Consider the following 16992-nt stretch of genomic DNA (forward strand, 5'->3'; position numbering starts at 1 on the left):
CTTCAACTGGTCCAAAATTCAGCTGCCCGCATCATTACCCGAACTCCCTCCATCCATCACATCACTCCTGTCCTCCAACAGCTCCACTGGCTCCTGGTTCAGTACCGCATACAATTCAAAGTCCTCCTGTTTACATTTAAGGCCATCCACAACCTCGCCCCCCCTTATCTGTCTGATCTCCTCCACATCCCCACTCCATCTCGAACCCTAAGATCCTCCTCCTCCATCCAACTGTCTGTCCCCTCCGCTCGTCTCACCACCATGGGGAGCAGAGCATTCAGCCGCTCTTCTCCCCGTCTCTGGAACTCACTACCACCCCAACTCAGGAACATTGACTCTTTTACCCACTTCAAATCACAGCTCAAAACCCATCTGTTCAAGACTGCCTATTGCACTTAATACCCTGTTTGCTGCCTTTTATTGTTTTATTGCTTCATTTTTTTGTCATCGATGTTTCTAAAGTTTCTAAATGTCTTGTACGGTGACCTTGAGTGTCAAGAAAGGTGCCTTTAAATAAAATTTATTATTATTTATTATTATCATTTGTTGCATATTGGTGGATTTCTTGGGTGAATTGTTCCAGACTGGGTTTGGATTCTGCCCTTTTTTTTTTTTTTTTGTTGATATAGAATTTGGCCATGAGAAGTATCAGTTGTATGAAAAATGCTGTGTTTTTGTCCATTTTATTGTTTTCAAAGAAAATAAAAATGTCCATTTCCTGTAGAATGATTGTTTGTCCAGTTGTTCTTCTTATGAAATGTTGAATGTCCATCCAGAATATTTTAGAGTACATACATTTATAGAACAGGTGCTGTATTGTTTCATTTTCCCTTCCACAGAAAACACAGAGTCCATATCAATTTTAAATCTTTCCAGAGTCTTTTTTGCTGGATAGATGTTGTGCATTATCTTAAAAGATACTTCCTTTACTTTGTTTCCAATACAGAACCTTTCACCAACCAACCACGCTTTGCTCCAGTTGCTGTCACCATATTGAGAGTTCCAATAGAATTGTCCAAGTGGCAGAGTTGTAATTTGCAAGCAGTTTCTATTATATTTATTGGAGCAACATTTCTTTGTGATATCTAATCCATCGATGAAAATGGCACTGCTGTGTGAGTCCTCGTTAGAGACTCCTGAGCCTCTGAGGAGGTGCAGTATGCCCCTTGGTACAGTATCAAAAACTATGGCATATTCTTTTGGTGAAACTGGTAACTGAAACTTAGACAGAAATTCATCGTAACGCAGCAGTTGTCCTTCTGTATTAAGGAGCTGACTTACTAGAACGATACCATGGTCAAACCATTTTTGATAAAACAGTGACTTATTTTTATACAGAATATTCTTATTGTTCCAGATGTTGGTTGGTTGGTTGGTGAAAAGTTATGCTTGTAAATCAGTTTCCATGCGAGTAGGGCTTGTTTGTGGAATTTAGATAGTTTGATAGGTAATTTTTCAATTTTAGAATTACATTTCAGTAGAAATTTTTTTTCCACCAACACCATTAAAGACATGCTTAGGAAATGTGTTCCAGATGTTGTCATTCTCTTTGATCACATTTGATAACCATTTCACTTTAAAAGTATTATTCAACATTTCAAAACTCAATACCTCCATACCACCTCTACTCTTGGGGTTACACATAATCCCTTTCTTTATGTAGTGACATTTATTCCTCCAAATAAAGTTAAGCAGAATTTTATCTAAGCTTTTGCAAATTGCAGAAGGCATTGCTAATGATAAGGATACATAAACAGACCTTGATATACCTTCAGCCTTAGAGAGAAGCACTCTCCCATTCAGTGAGAGGTCCCTCATCAGCCACATAATAAACCTTTTGCTTACTTGTTGAATTATTGGATTATAGTTCAGATCGCAGCAGATGTTTGCATTTTTATCAATCACAACACCGAGATAAGTAACTGAGTTTTTCACAGGAATGTTGTACTAGATCGCATTTTTAGTTGGAAACAGCACAGATTTATTGAAGTTCATTCTCAGACCGATACAGCTGAGAATTCTCCAATGCATCTAATGGCTGTATTCACCTCATATTTGTTTTTTAGAAGTGTTGCTGTATCATCAGCCAGTTGGGATAGTTTGAATTCTCTGTCCAGAGCTCTTACTCCTAGAAATAGAGATTTTTTTGATATGCACTGCCATAACCTGTGCAACTAGCAAAAATAAAAGAGGACTCAGTGGACAGCCTGTCTAATTCCCCGTCTAATATCAAATCTGGGGCTTGTTCCTTTTGCTAGTTTCACTGAGCCATTGTATCCTTTATATAAGGTTCTAACTACTTTCAAAAATCCTTCTCCAAATCCCAAAAATTGAATAACCTTGGTAATAAACTGTTGACTAATGGTGTCAAAGGCTTTGTAAAAGTCGATAAACAAGATAAGGCTATCATCCAATATATAATCATTATAATCAATCATATCCAGAATTAGTCGTATGTTATTGGTTATGTTTCTTCCTGGCAAGACTGTTCTTCATCGATTATTTCATTTAATTCCCACTTTAATCTTTTGGCGAATATCAAAGCAAAAATTTTGCCATCGTTGTTTAGTAGACTGATTGGTCTCCAGTTCTCAATATTAAGTTTATCTTTTTGTGGTTTTGGAATTAATTTGATAAGACCTTGTTTCTCTGGTTTCCTTTCAGAAACATATTGGGTAGCACGGTGGCACAAATGGTAACACTGTCGCCTCACAGCTAGAAGGTCCCCGGTTCGAATCCCGCTGTGGGGGCTGGTGGCGTGTCCTCCACCATGTCTTCAGTGCCTGCTGCTTGAGGAAAAAGGGGGCCTTCCTCCTTAAATAACCCCCACTAACCCCCACTAAAAACAAGCAAGAAGATCACCGCCTGACCAACGGTGACGAAAAAGGATGGGTCCCGGGCGCAGGCACCGGCATCGGCTGGCAGCACACCACTCCTGGTCTGCCGCGGAGGAACGACGGACCGAGGATGGGTCAAACGCGGAAAAAATAATTTCACATAAAGCATGGTGTGTGTACAGTCTCCTCCTCCCTGTAGCATGTGTGTGCTGTGATTAATAAAGTACTAATCTTAATCTTAATATCCATTTCATCTTCATTCAGTTGATCTGCCTTATACAGATTTGCTTTTCATCATCACATATGAGATCAATGATTCTAAGTTTACTCAGTGAAGATTGTTCAAAGTTTCTCTTATCTAAATTAAAGAAGTATTTTGTGCATTTCTCACCTTGTCCTAGCCATTTTCTTCGGGATCTGACAAAAGCACCTCTGGCCTTATCTTCGTATGCTTTATCGAGTTCTGCTTGTGCAGTTGTCAGTTCTATTACCTCTTCTTCTGACAGATTTATTCTACCTGATTAACACATAATTTCCCCAACAATTTGAAATTCCTTTTCTTTATTCATTTTAGAGCGTTTTTTACTTACTAATATAGCCAGGTTCCTGATTTCAAACTTCATTAGCTCCCAGCATTGTCCAAAATTTTATAGAATCTTTGCTTGTTTCCAATACTTGTCTATGACTTCTTGGGCTTTTTTTAAAAAAAATTCCTTGTCATGTATCAGGGTTTAGTTTAGTTTCCAGTATTCACCATTGGAGTTATGACTCCTTGTTCCCATATGAATTCTAATTGTTACACTTTTGTGGCCTGTAAAAACTGTTGTTTCTATTGTAACCGAATCCACTTTGTTTTCAATATCTGATGAGATTAACCAAAAAGCTGCACGGTGGCGCAGCAGGTAGTGCACATTCCTCACAGCAAGGTGGTCGCCGGTTGGATTCCCTTTCGGGCCTTTCTGTGTGAAGTTTGCATCTTCTTCCCGTGCCTAATGACCAAAAACATGCTCATTAGGTTGATTGGTGACTCTAGGTGTGAGTGTGAGTGTGAGTGTGAGTGTGAGTGTGAATGGTTGTGTGCTTGTGCCCTGCGATCGGCTGGCGACCGGTCCAGGGTGTACCCCGCCTCCCGCCCGTTGACAGTCGAGATAGGCTCTGGCCCCTCCGCGACCCCGAAAGGGATAAGTGGCATAGAAAATGGATGGATTAACCAAAAATCTATTTGTGATTGAAGAGACCCATCTTTATTGCTCCAAGTGTATGCTGTGTCTCCAGATGTCAATCAAGCTTATCCTGTCACAAACATTTTCCAGTTCATTTATTTGTTTCTCTCTGGGAGGCCATCTATCCATGCTTTCATCCATCACTGTGTTAAAGTCCCCACCCCATAAAACTTTAGCTGAGGGGAAAGTTGATAACAGTTGAGCAATCTTATTTTCCAGTGTTGAGAATAACATTATATTCAATTGCTTATTATTGAAAGCATAGGTATTTACAAGAATGAATTGAAAGTGGTCCAGTTCTGTTAAGAGAATTATCCATCTCCCATTTGTATCTGCAAAATGATTAATTACGTGGCCTTTGAATTTTCCGAGCAAAATAGCTACCCCTGCTGATCTATTGCTACCATAAGAAAACCATATATCCTTACCCCACTGACTCCTCCAATATAACATATGTTTGTACAGCATGGGTTTCTTGGACAAAATAAAAGTCTGCCCTTTTATTCTGGCAATATAAAAAACAGATTGAAACTGTAGCTTTAAAGTTATGGGATTCTTACATCTGTCTCCAATATGGTTAATATTGTATTACTTTTGGATAAATATCATCTTCACTGCAGTAAGTGGAGAAACGCGAAGCCCTCCTTCAACTGGTTTTTAAATGACTTTAAGTTGTACTACCTGTCACTCAAAAAATCAAATTCCAATAGAATTGCTAGAAAGATTGCTGACTTTTCCAAGTTTCTGCTATTTTAAATCTGATCCAAGATTGTGAACTATAAGGCCAGTGCTCCTTTTTTTCATTGATATGGCTGGACTTTTACACATAACCCTAACACCCCCCTTTTCCATATTCTTTCTCCTTCTTCTCTCTCTCCTTTTCTCGTTCAATTCCTTCTATGTAAGTTGTTTTTCATGATTCTTACTATGCTATGCACTTAATGCAACGTGATGTAATGATTTAATGTGCATCCTCTACGAGACATTGTATGCACTTGTTCGGTTTGTTTCCATTTGTTTAAATAAAGAAAAAAAAAGTTATGGGAGCAACATACGTCATCAAACATTGACGGAAGTCGGTCGGTCACATGCTGTGGAATGCTCCAGATCAACATGGCTTCCAGTGTGAAAATGTTCGAGGCTGCGAGACAGCTGCACAGAAATTCGGCCTTTATTGTGAAAACAAACTGGACTGGGGCGTATCGCCGGTCCCACCTGACTGGCACATCAGCCCCGAGTCGCCTCCAGCCCCCACGGCTCTACACCAGCACCGGGACCTCACATAAATCATGCTCAACGGCGGCAACTGGCTGCAGGCTGACCACCAGATTACACCGGTGGATGCGGGTGGGGGCCGCTCTCCACGGCCAAACCGATCTCCTCACACCGACCTCTCGACCCCACATGAGTCTGGACAGGATGTTCGGGAACCGAGCAAGCGGCACGGGCTTTTCCGGTGAGGACGGCGGGGAAAGTGCAGGCTCTGGTGGTGAAGAGTCTAGTGGAGATGGGGGAGTACCTTACAACGGACCTCAGATGACGGCTCTTACCCCCATGATGGTCCCAGAGGTGTTCCCCAATGTGCCGTTGATCGCTGTAAGCAGGAACCCAGTGTTTCCCCGCTTCATCAAAATCATAGAGGTGAGATGATGTAAAGTTCAGTGACACCAGGATGATGCAATCATACAGCAACAACACTGTTTGGATGCAGGGTGTTTTTTCTGTCATAGTGTTATATATATACTAGTATATATAATATACTTGGTATTGCTACTCAGATTAAGTCTGCCTCATGGACGGAAGAAATGAAAGAAAAATTTGTGGGAATCTCGTCATTGTGTGTTGCACTGTCCCTTTAGAGGCATTTTGAAGCTGGTCTCCACACTGCATCACCACTGCAAAGCTCTGTCGACAGACTTTTAGTCAGAACACGAAGGAAGGAAGGCCTGTAATGGACAATCTTAATATTCTTTAGTATCTTTGGCTTGGTCAAGTCTCAGAAAATAACTCTGATGATATCACAGTGATTCATGGTGGTCCTTTCCCATTTCCAGAATGACCTCTCCTTCGTTTAGACAACCCATGCAGAGAATGATTACACAACATTACATAGAGGGGTAAATGTGATATTGCAGGCAAAAACCAAAGGTCTGAGGAACATGTTTTCAAGTTCTGTGCGTGTGTGTGTGTGTGAGATGTACTTTTTTGCACACCATTTTGAGATCAGCATTGGACAATGCCTGTCCTCACAAGCCTGATTTAACAAATAACGTCTGTAAACACATGAGAAACACACTTCTTAATTTAAAATATTTTTCTGTGGTCAAGTGAATAGTACATTAGTGTTGTTTAAATAAATGTTTACTGGGGCCAAAACAAAGAGTTGCCCTGGGTGCTACTGTATGCACTAACATTGTTTTATTTATTTTGTAGTTGTTTATCTAAGTTTCTAGTTTCTAGTATCTAAGTTCTAAGTTTAATTGTTTCCCATTTGATATTATTATCAAATTGTTATTTTTTTTGTATTGCCATTGGCCGTCCTGCTCTATAAATATTTGCGTCAGCCATTGAAAAACCCATATTGGTTGACCACTATTTTGTTTGTCTTCCTGTTAGGTAAAGAACAAAGCATTGATGGAGCTGTTGAGGAGGAAGGTTCGTCTAGCTCAGCCGTATGCAGGAGTCTTCTTGAAGAAAGATGATAAGTAAGTCTGACTTAAAAGCGCTACATAAATGTGTGTATTTACCATGATATCTCATTGCTCTGCGAGAATGACTGACAATAAGGTGCATGCTCTTGACTAACCTTACTGGTTTTTACCTGATTGTTAAACTCTATGTAAACCAGATACCTGCTGTCCTTTAATGTAGTGCAAACTGAACATTTTTTGTTGTTGCTGCTTCACAATAAAAGCTTTTCATCCATGTGCAATGGGATGCTTTTATTTTGAAGGGGCTTCAGAAATGCAAAGTATTTGTCACTGAAATTAGTGGGGCTGAATGAGAGAGGACATGGACTTATTTTGTGATATTTGGTATTCAAATTATTTTTAAATATTTCCTAAATTTTGGAAAATGTCATCATTTGTATCTGATGTGATCAACCTTGTGGGGCAGTGTGTCAATACTAATCACTGACTGTCTGTAGTAAAAGGCGAAATGCCCTAAGAACTTGACACACTGCATCCTGTCCATGTCGATATTTTGGTTTAAATGAGTGTTTCTGTCTCTTGCAGTAATGAGTCAGATGTGGTGGAGTCTCTGGATGCCATCTACTCAACAGGGACCTTTGTTCAGATTCATGAGATGCAGGACCTGGGAGACAAGCTGAGGATGATTGTCATGGGACACCGCAGGTTAGAGACACGATTGGTGCTGATGGATGAGAATTTTTGGGTAAAGGGTGTAGTGATTGGTTGAAAGGAACATCTATAGACTCTGCTCTCCATTGCACACTGTTGTCTGTATCTTGTTTTGACCTCTGCTACATATGTATGTATACTGTCTTGTGTTAGGATCCAGATCACAAGACAGCTGGAGGTGGAGCTTGAGGAGGCAGCAACGTCCCCTGTGTGTTCAGAGTCTGAGGCGGAGTCCCAACCCGAACCTCCACCGAGACGCAAAGCCAAACGTAGCCGCCAACCAGGTTCTCTGACAGAGCAGCTGGAGGACAGGGTCTGTAATGTGATTCTCACTTGCCTCACCTGTAGCCTTCTACACATGCTGTCAGTAGCCCTCAAGCATCACTCAGACAAAAACTTAAGGAGATCATACAACTTATCAACACCATCTTCTGGACCTCCATTTATCATGGTTGGAAACAGCCAGCTTTCACTGTGTGGTCATGATTTTTTTCAGGATTTCTGACTGCTCTAAGTGCGCAGTTAGTTTCACTTCACTCGTGTCATTTACACGTGAGTAGCCAGAGGCTCACAGAGGCTCACAGAGGCTCACAGACGACCCTGCTGAGCAGGCAGAGGTGTTATTTTACTGTTTTATTTGCATTTCATCCTTTAATGAGGGTAAACACATCAGAAAGAAGAAAACTGCTGCATTGGAGAAGATTGGTAGAGAGCCTTCAGAGAGATAATGGTACTCCGCTCAGCTGAGCACCTGTGTGAAAACCTCTGTAAAACTGCTCAGGTTCATTATTTTGGCATCTACTTTTGCACAGTTACTCATCAAATATTACTTTACTAATTCGTAGAAGAATTTGGCCTTTATCGCATGATTTAAAGATGGTTTTCACTTAAAATAATGTTTTGTTTTTAGCCGGAGATAAAAATTAAAAATTTCTACTGTGTTCAAGATGACTTTACTCTGACACAGTAACACATATTTTGATTCCGACTTCTGTAGTAATCTCACAGGTCTTAGCTTTCTTTTGAGACCAAGATTATTCATACAGCCCTTGTAGTTGTGAAACTACACATGCCCGGTAACACTTCACATCCCACGTCATTGCAGATTCCAAACTCAAATTCCCAATTTCCTGTATTTAGTCAGTATAATTTCTTTTAATTATTTTTCTCTGTCAAAAACTTTTCTGTGGCAGAAAATCAGAAAGAGAAAATTGCCATGTTGCTATATGACCTTACTTCATGGTGTAATATCTATTCTGGCATTGCAGTATTATTTGGTGGCAACCATGTTTCTGTAATACAGATGATGTCAACATCCAGTATCCTGTGATCCTGTTTTAGGTCTGTTATGTGTTCATCTAGACCTTTACTGTTATCTAACCGACCTTCATAGAAAATTCTCGTTCTTGTTAATGGATCCTCAATATATTTTTAATTTCCAATAGATAAATGTCAATATCATTTTGTGACTTTATGGCAGTGGCTTTGAAATCTTGAAAAGATTTTCAAAAGATGGATATTCAACCCAAAATCAGTCAGTCTCTTTATCATCAAAATTGACACAAAATGGAAAAGTTGTAAAGCAGTATCTTCTGGGTAAATAAAATGATATTAGGTCATTCCAGTCTCTGTGCTGCTCCCAATGTGCGACTTTCATCACTTCTGTATGCCTGCACGTCTGACTGTGATTGCCTCCACAGATCACCAAGTATGGCTTGTGCAAAAGGCTTGGACCCTATTAATACCCTCCTGTGGGTCTAGTTATGTTTATAAATGCAATTTGGTCTGCCATCTTCCTTATACAATGATCTATTTCATTTGTGTAACCTTAGAAACATTTTTGTGCAAAAAATTAAAGTATTTGTGATTAGTATTGATTTTCATATTGATGGTAGTCATTTTAACTGTTGTTGGCCAGATTTCAGAAGCAAACCTGAGTCCAGAGCTTCAGCCTCTGCCATGCTCCAACATTCTGATGGTGGAAGTGGATAATGTTCAACATGAACAGTTCACGGTCACTGAGGAGGTCAAGGTACAAAACACACATTATAATATATAGCATAGTAGGGGGGTGGCAAGATTGTAATTTCAAGTGACTTCCATTATGGAATTTTTATTTTTTTCTGACTCTGTGGTGGATATAATAACACAGAAGTTCTTACTAAAAAGGAAACACCAGTTGATGTGTTTCCTTGCGTGTTGCATGTTCTGTAGGCATTGACAGCAGAGATAGTGAAGACCATCAGGGACATCATCGCACTCAACCCCCTCTACAGGTCAGTTCTGACACTTACTTAGTGAGTCACTTATCTGTCTCCATCTGTCCATACCACATTTGTTTTGTTTTTTATTTATATTACACAGCTTGCAGTTCACACTTAGCGAATAGTCCCACATTAAGGTTTATTAAAGCAATTTGGATATGTTTGACAACTACTAATTCTGTGTTAAACAAATGTAATTCTGCATCACAGGTTTCTATTGATGGCTTCCTATATTATTTCATGTAGTGTTTTGTAGTATTTTGTTCCTCTTTGAGAAATCTTTAAATCTTCATTCTTAATGTTCATTTTAAATTTTCTTTAACTGATCAACCACTGTATGACCAAAGTTGAGTAAATTCATGTGAAGTATCCCAGTTGTGAGTCTCCTGGTTTTGGTCATATCATGATATGATGTTGGATGGAACATGGTGCACAGTGACCACACACGTACCATGTTACATCATAATTTGAGAATGAAATACAGCATTGAACATTTGTTGACAAACTATTGAAAGCATATTCTGCATCTGAAATTAATTACAAAAGATTTCCCCTTCCCCTTTGGTTGACCTCCAGTTGGTGGTACTAAAAATCTGACCGTTGAGCAGATTATGAATATGCTTTGGGCACTATGACCGATCAGGCCAAGCTTGACCCGGTCTGTTCCAGTCTGTGTCAGTTGGTGTTGACAGTCTAGATGAATTCCTGTAGTGTGAGATCAGATTTTTATCTTAAGACTTCTGATCCAGTTGCTGCCAGTTGTATTCATAAAGAATTTTTAAACATGTTTTAAAGTTGTGACTGACGTCTGTGACCAATGATGTCACCAGTGTGTCACTTGAGGGAGACGTAAGGCGAAATAAACAGCTTTGCCTACAGTCCTACACAGCTCCCAATCCAGGATCTCACCCAAAGTCTGTGTTTTTCGTTCTGATTTACTCATATGACATTGCACTGCAAAATTCAGTTTCTTTGTTCTCGCACACAATCTGTTGAAAGTTAAAATATATTCATTAAGGCAGCAGCTAAATAAGCATTTAAAAAATAGTCTGAGATCATCAGGCTCAGAAAGAAATTCACGTCATGATGCTGAAACACAAGTGTTTTCAAGTGTGTGTGTGTGTGTGTGTGTGTGTGTGTGTGTGTGTGTGTGTGTGTGTGTGTGTGTGTGTGTGTGTGTGTGTGTGTGTGTGTGTGTGTGTGTGTGTGTGTGTGTGTGTGTGTGTGTGTGCGTGCGCACGCGCTTGCGTGTATATGCTTGCACCGCTTCTTGTGCATGTTTGGGTATGCGTGTGTGTCAGAGAATCAGTCCTCCAGATGATGCAGGCTGGTCAGAGAGTGGTTGATAATCCCATCTACCTCAGCGACATGGGAGCAGCTCTCACAGGAGCAGAGTCACATGAACTACAGGATGTGCTGGAGGAGATCAGTGTGAGCGGTCTGCATGCTTAAAGGCCTGTTTGGGACTCTCTTTATCTACTTTGTGGGGCTCAGTGGCTATGTGGTGGTCTTTAACTGAGCTAGGGAAGTTGATCAGAGGTGCATTTGCCAAACCAACAATGAAGTTTTTACTGGGTTTTAGTTGTAACCCACAGAGAGACAATCCACAATGTTTACCATGATCTCCATAAACCTCTATTTTTTAATTTGTGTTCTACAAAGTCATATCCACAACAATACAGAGGGGTTAACAAATATGCACTTACTCTGTAAGTCTATATTTGTATTTTTATTTCACATAAAAATGATATAGATTTTACAAATGTAAATTGTTTAGAAAATACATGTAAAGTGAGATACACACACACACACACACACACACACACACACACGCATTTGGGAATCCATATTTATAGCCCACTTCCTGTCAGTTTGCAAGCCACATGACATTTATGACTTCCCTCCTTTGTTTGCGTAATTTTATCCAGTTGGTACTGCAGCAGATCTGTAGAAAACCATCTACAAATATAAGGTGCAGTTAGTTGCTACACCAGCAGGTTCACACATTCCCTCCTGAGCTGACGGAAATACAGCCTATACTGGAAGAAGGCTAAGGGAAGAGTCTGCCAAGTATCTGCATCCACATGCCCGTAGACAACAAGGAGAAGGCTTCAACCAGGATGTGAAAGACAAAGTGCAGAATCTTAATTCAACTCAGCTGTTGTGATTCAGGATTGCGTTCATCATGTCATCTCCAGGTGAGTGTGCTGTGCTTGCTTACTTACTGGTATTACCTACAGTTTGCTAACCTAGTGTTAGCTGTGTTAGTTCTGCAGTGTTAGGAACTAGCTCACATTAGATTGTTTTGTTCAGATACTGAGAGATTTTTTATGTGAGGCCAAATAATACCTGTACTGAAAATGCTGGCAACTGTAACCTTGCGTGGCCAATGTTTAAGTCATGTGAACATTACCACCATATGTGGATGCTGTTTCAGTGTTGAGTAAGGCTAGAAAATTAAGTGTAAGGCTTGGATATGATCAGTGGGGAAAGAAGTATTCAGATCCTTACTTAAGTAAAAGTCATAATGCAACATTGTGAAGAAAATGCACCACGACAAGTAAAAGTATGTAAGTATTATCAGCAAAATGTACTTAAATTATCAAAAGTAGTCAACGTACAGTATAATGGTCCCTGTGAGTGTTTCACTATTATATCTATTTTGGATTAATATTACAGCTGCATTAATGTGTATGTTGCATTTTACTGCTGTAGATGCTTAAGTTTGAGCTAATTTTATCTACTTTATAACTACTTTATTAGTTAGCTAATTGTTGGCTAATCCACAGTAATGCATGATATTCTATAAGATCATCATATGGTTGTAGTGTTGCTGTCCTGTGAGAACCACACATCTTTAAAAAGCCATGAGCTCAGAAAAACAAGCCGGGTTTTCAGCTTTGTGACAATGCATTTTCCAGCAAATGCAGCAAAGTGGAATTTTCCTTAACCCTTAAAAGAAAACTTAATCCTTCAGTTTGTCAGAAACATTAAAATTCAGGTGTATTGTAATCACTGGACAGGAAAGGTATGGAAAATTGTTCTCTGAAAGTAACTGGTAACTAAGGCTGTCAGACAAAAGTAGTGGAGTAAAATATACAATATTTGCCTCTGAGTTGATGTCAGAGATGCCCACTATGAAACAGCATAACATTTAAATACTCAAGTACAAAATTGAATTTGTATTTAAGCATAGTACTTGAGTAAATGCACTTAGTTACAATCCACCACTTGATATGATATAGGACATGTATGTATGGATTTCACAATAATTGGCAATTCACACTACAACTGAAATTACCTGTCTATTCAGTAGCCTATATTTACCACTGTCATGTGATCAGTAAACATTCTGCTTCATAGTGACAGAATCAAAAGCAGGACAGTTGGCCTGATCAATGCAAGATGATCATTATCTGAGTGACAGTAATTTAAAGGTTAAATGCTTCTTAAGACAGGATGTCACTCTCAGTTTCTTTTATGTTATTACGGGAACGATGTGAATTATAGATTTTGTCGAAGATACCATTGACCCTTCCATCACTTTCTTCTACCCATCTTCTCAGCAACACCCTGGCCTCATCTCATCTGTCTGAGCCATCACTGGACTCCAAGCTACCATCAACTCTGCACTCTACTGCTGCTGGCTACCTGGACTCTCAAATGTCTCAAATTTTCATATCCATATAAACTTTATGTGAAAGTATGTAGTTTACTTTTGAATTGTTTATCACAATGTACTTACTTTTATTTTATCAGCAAAGAAGGATCAAAATTATTATTAACTACTACTTAAGCTGTAAAGTATACATTTATGTTTAGAATGTTACATTTTCCTGCCAGACTTTTTAAAGAAAGCTTTGTTAAAGTGTATGAAAAGCATAGTAGTTACGCATTGTAGAAATCCCACTCAGAATTACTGCACTTTTTAGCATACTCTATACTCTGGTGTAAAAAGATTGAAGAGTCCTTAAAACTTCTGCACTTTTTAATACTTTTGGTATTAACATGTAATACACTTGTAATGAATACATTAAATTGCAACTCAAATACAAGCCTACTGCATACTGAATTACTTATTTTAAGTGCAAATAATTAGAAATTTGAAAAAGAAGGTTGTACAGTCATTGTGCAGAATACAACAAAATTAGGAGTGCTGCTGAGCAGCCAGCATACCTCACACAGATACAATATGCCAGTACACTCAAAGGAGGCCACCAGCAGCTACATGACAACAGCTTAGTCTTTAAATCGAACCATACTGTTTGAAAACTGTTCAGACAAAGCATATGTATCAAGTTTGTACAACTTGCCCTAGTTTGTTTTCATATGTCCCGTCCTGTTCTCATTCTCTTGTGTGTGGTGAGAATGGGATTATTACTTGCCCCTTGGAGCAGATGGGAAAGGAAATACTGTCCCATCTGCACAGGAAATACTACAGAATCACAGTGGTTGTGTTTTTTTTTGTTGTTTTTTTTAAACCCCACCAATCAGAACACACAACAGTAAGCCCGCTCCATGATTAAAAAACAAACAAACGATATAGACAAGTGACATAAAGATGAGCATTATTATAAATGCTTTCAAACAGTATGTTTGGTTACAATAGATTCAACAATGTGGACAAACTGGTTATTTTGGCCAATGGACTTCTGGTTAACTTTCAGTTAGTTTTTAATTAGTAGATTAGATTCAGCTTTATTGTCATTGCACAGACTAGAGGCACTGAGACAAAGATAAAACTGTTGCTGTCTGCAGATCCCGAAGCGTCTCTACAAGGCTCTGTCTCTGCTTAAGAAAGAGTATGAGCTGAGCAAACTGCAGCAGCGGCTGGGTCGAGAGGTCAGAGTTCAACAAACATATAGACTTTAACCAGTCACTATGCTCGTCACTCTCAGTCATTTATCTGTCTCTGCTCATAGGTGGAAGAGAAGATCAAACAGACTCACAGGAAGTACCTGCTGCAGGAGCAGCTCAAGATCATTAAGAAGGTACAGCAGGCAGTGTGTCGTCCTTGTAGACTGTGTAGTCTGTTTGTCTGTTATTGTGTTCGTCAGCACCACTCCTCTGTCTCTCAAACTCTATGGGGCTCTGCAACAGATGTGACAATCTGTTAAGGCTTTGGACTTAAAATGTGCTTTTCTTGTATGTGCAACTCCTAAAGTAATAAAGTGTGTCAGTACACCACAGCTGACATCTGGCCACCACATACAGTATTCCAGTATTTTTTGAAAGGCTGTTGTACTGGATTGCATAAGATGGCACCTGTGTATCCAGCCGAAGAATGTGTATTACTATTCTTTTATTACTGTTGTAAAATATTGCATATCACAGCATACAGTATAGTGACAGTATCTTTACAGGAGATGTGGTGTGATTTCTAGTCTAGACTAGTCAGTAGCTGCTGCAGCAGGTCTGGGAAGCTGGTCTGTGAACTTGGACCCATTAAAGTAATTTGTGTTTGCTCTCCATTTTCAGGAGCTGGGTCTGGAAAAAGAGGACAAAGAAGCTATTGAGGAGAAGTTCAGAGAGAGACTGAAAGAGAGGACTGTCCCTCATCACATAATGGATGTCATCAATGAAGAACTCAACAAACTGGGACTGCTGGACAACCACTCCTCAGAGTTCAAGTTGGTATCGTACACCTGTATTGTTAGTTAACTTACTCACGATCCATGCAAAATTATTCCTTTTCAGTTCTAGTGCTATATTCATGCTTATTTATTTCCACTCATGCAAGAAAAAGTCAAAATTTAACAGAATTTCTTGAGGACATTTGTGCCATACAGAAATTAACCCTTACCATTTTTGACAGTTTGTGAGATTTCCTCTTGGATGAACTATAGTAAAATCATAATACTCACTGCCTGCAGGTCGCATGGATGTCAGTGCAGCAGCTAGTGATTTCTGTGGATGGTGCATATCATCTGTTAAATCTGCAGATCTACAACTGCTGCTGCAATGAGATGATTTTGAGTCTTGTTTCAGTTGGCTAGTATCAGTGGTACTTTGTATCCTCTTTACTCTGGTAAACTATTAACTCTGGTCAAACTATTCCAAAAAATGATTTTGAAAATGTTTTATGAAGAAGTAAATGCTCTCAGCAGGTTTGCTAGACTGCAAAAATCAATATGCACTGGTAGTTCTGTACAACAACTGCAATAACTGTGTTTCAGTGTAACCCGGAACTACCTGGACTGGCTGACGAGCATGCCCTGGGGTACCAACAGTGAAGAGAACTTATCATTGGAGAGAGCCAAAGAGGTTCTGGAAGAAGACCATTACGGAATGGATGATGTTAAGAAACGCATATTGGTCAGCAAATGCACATACACACCATTTAAATCATAAGAAATTAAAAATGACTTTTTTCCTTGGATGGCAACTGTTCAGTTACCTCTATCCATGCATCAAAACCTGTGGAGCTTTTTCTAGTAGACATGAACCTGACTTCCTCTGTGTTTTTATGCAGGAATTCATAGCAGTGAGCCAGCTGCGGGGCTCCACCCAAGGGAAGATCCTTTGTTTCTATGGTCCTCCTGGTGTAGGAAAGACCTCTATCGCCCGCTCCATAGCTAGAGCCCTCAACAGACAGTACTTCAGGTTCAGCGTGGGAGGCATGACTGATGTGGCTGAGATTAAGGGACACAGGTCGGGATGTGTATACTTTAACTGTGCTGACAGTGTGGTGGGTGAAGACTAGACATGCACTGATAAGGAATTTCAGGGCTGATAACAATAACTGATCATTTTTTGTTTGTAGTGGATGTTACTGATACAATAACTGATAATATTAATCTTACAAATCCAAAAATTTGTAGAGAGAATAAAGAACAAAGGGTATACTGTTAGATTGACTTGTTTATTATTCCAGTATCAGTTTTTTGATTTTCTAAAATGTGTTTGTGTGTGTTCAGGAGGACATATGTTGGAGCGATGCCAGGGAAGATTATCCAATGCCTGAAGAAAACCAAGACCGAGAACCCTCTGGTGCTAATAGATGAGGTCAGTGTGGTGGTGTGGTTCCTGTAGTTGTGTCTGGAGGAGGTTTTCTGATATGGTATTTACTGTATGGCATATAGACTGCATTTATGTATTGCTTATCAACCACACAAGCCAGCATTTACCCATACACACACTGGTGGCATGGGCTACCATGCAAGGTATTGCCTGCTCTTCGGGAGCAATAACCATTCACAGGCAAACCCACAGACCAATGTTACCACTATTGGGAAGAATTTGGGGCTCAGTATCTTGCGCAATGATACTTCGACATGTAGACAAGGGATTGAAGCACCAACCCTCT

The 16992-nt window shown here is 39.6% G+C and overlaps 1 protein-coding gene across 1 annotated transcript in view; it reads left to right on the top strand.

Annotated features, from left to right (window-relative positions):
- The first annotated feature begins 5161 nt into the window (after positions 1–5161).
- lonp1 (lon peptidase 1, mitochondrial) overlaps positions 5162–16992 on the top strand; it is a 35304-nt gene continuing 23473 nt past the window's right edge. The window contains exons 1-13 of the mRNA XM_070961313.1: positions 5162–5701; positions 6677–6765; positions 7297–7416; positions 7576–7735; positions 9341–9454; positions 9637–9698; positions 10988–11117; positions 14445–14528; positions 14609–14677; positions 15165–15316; positions 15863–16001; positions 16159–16337; positions 16604–16691. Coding sequence (XP_070817414.1) covers positions 5174–5701; positions 6677–6765; positions 7297–7416; positions 7576–7735; positions 9341–9454; positions 9637–9698; positions 10988–11117; positions 14445–14528; positions 14609–14677; positions 15165–15316; positions 15863–16001; positions 16159–16337; positions 16604–16691 — 1914 coding nt within the window. The 5' untranslated portion in view covers positions 5162–5173. The remainder of the gene's footprint in view (positions 5702–6676; positions 6766–7296; positions 7417–7575; positions 7736–9340; positions 9455–9636; positions 9699–10987; positions 11118–14444; positions 14529–14608; positions 14678–15164; positions 15317–15862; positions 16002–16158; positions 16338–16603; positions 16692–16992) is intronic.

The sequence above is a fragment of the Chaetodon trifascialis genome, chromosome 4, assembly GCF_039877785.1.
Source record: "Chaetodon trifascialis isolate fChaTrf1 chromosome 4, fChaTrf1.hap1, whole genome shotgun sequence".
In the NCBI taxonomy this organism is placed as follows: domain Eukaryota; kingdom Metazoa; phylum Chordata; class Actinopteri; order Chaetodontiformes; family Chaetodontidae; genus Chaetodon; species Chaetodon trifascialis.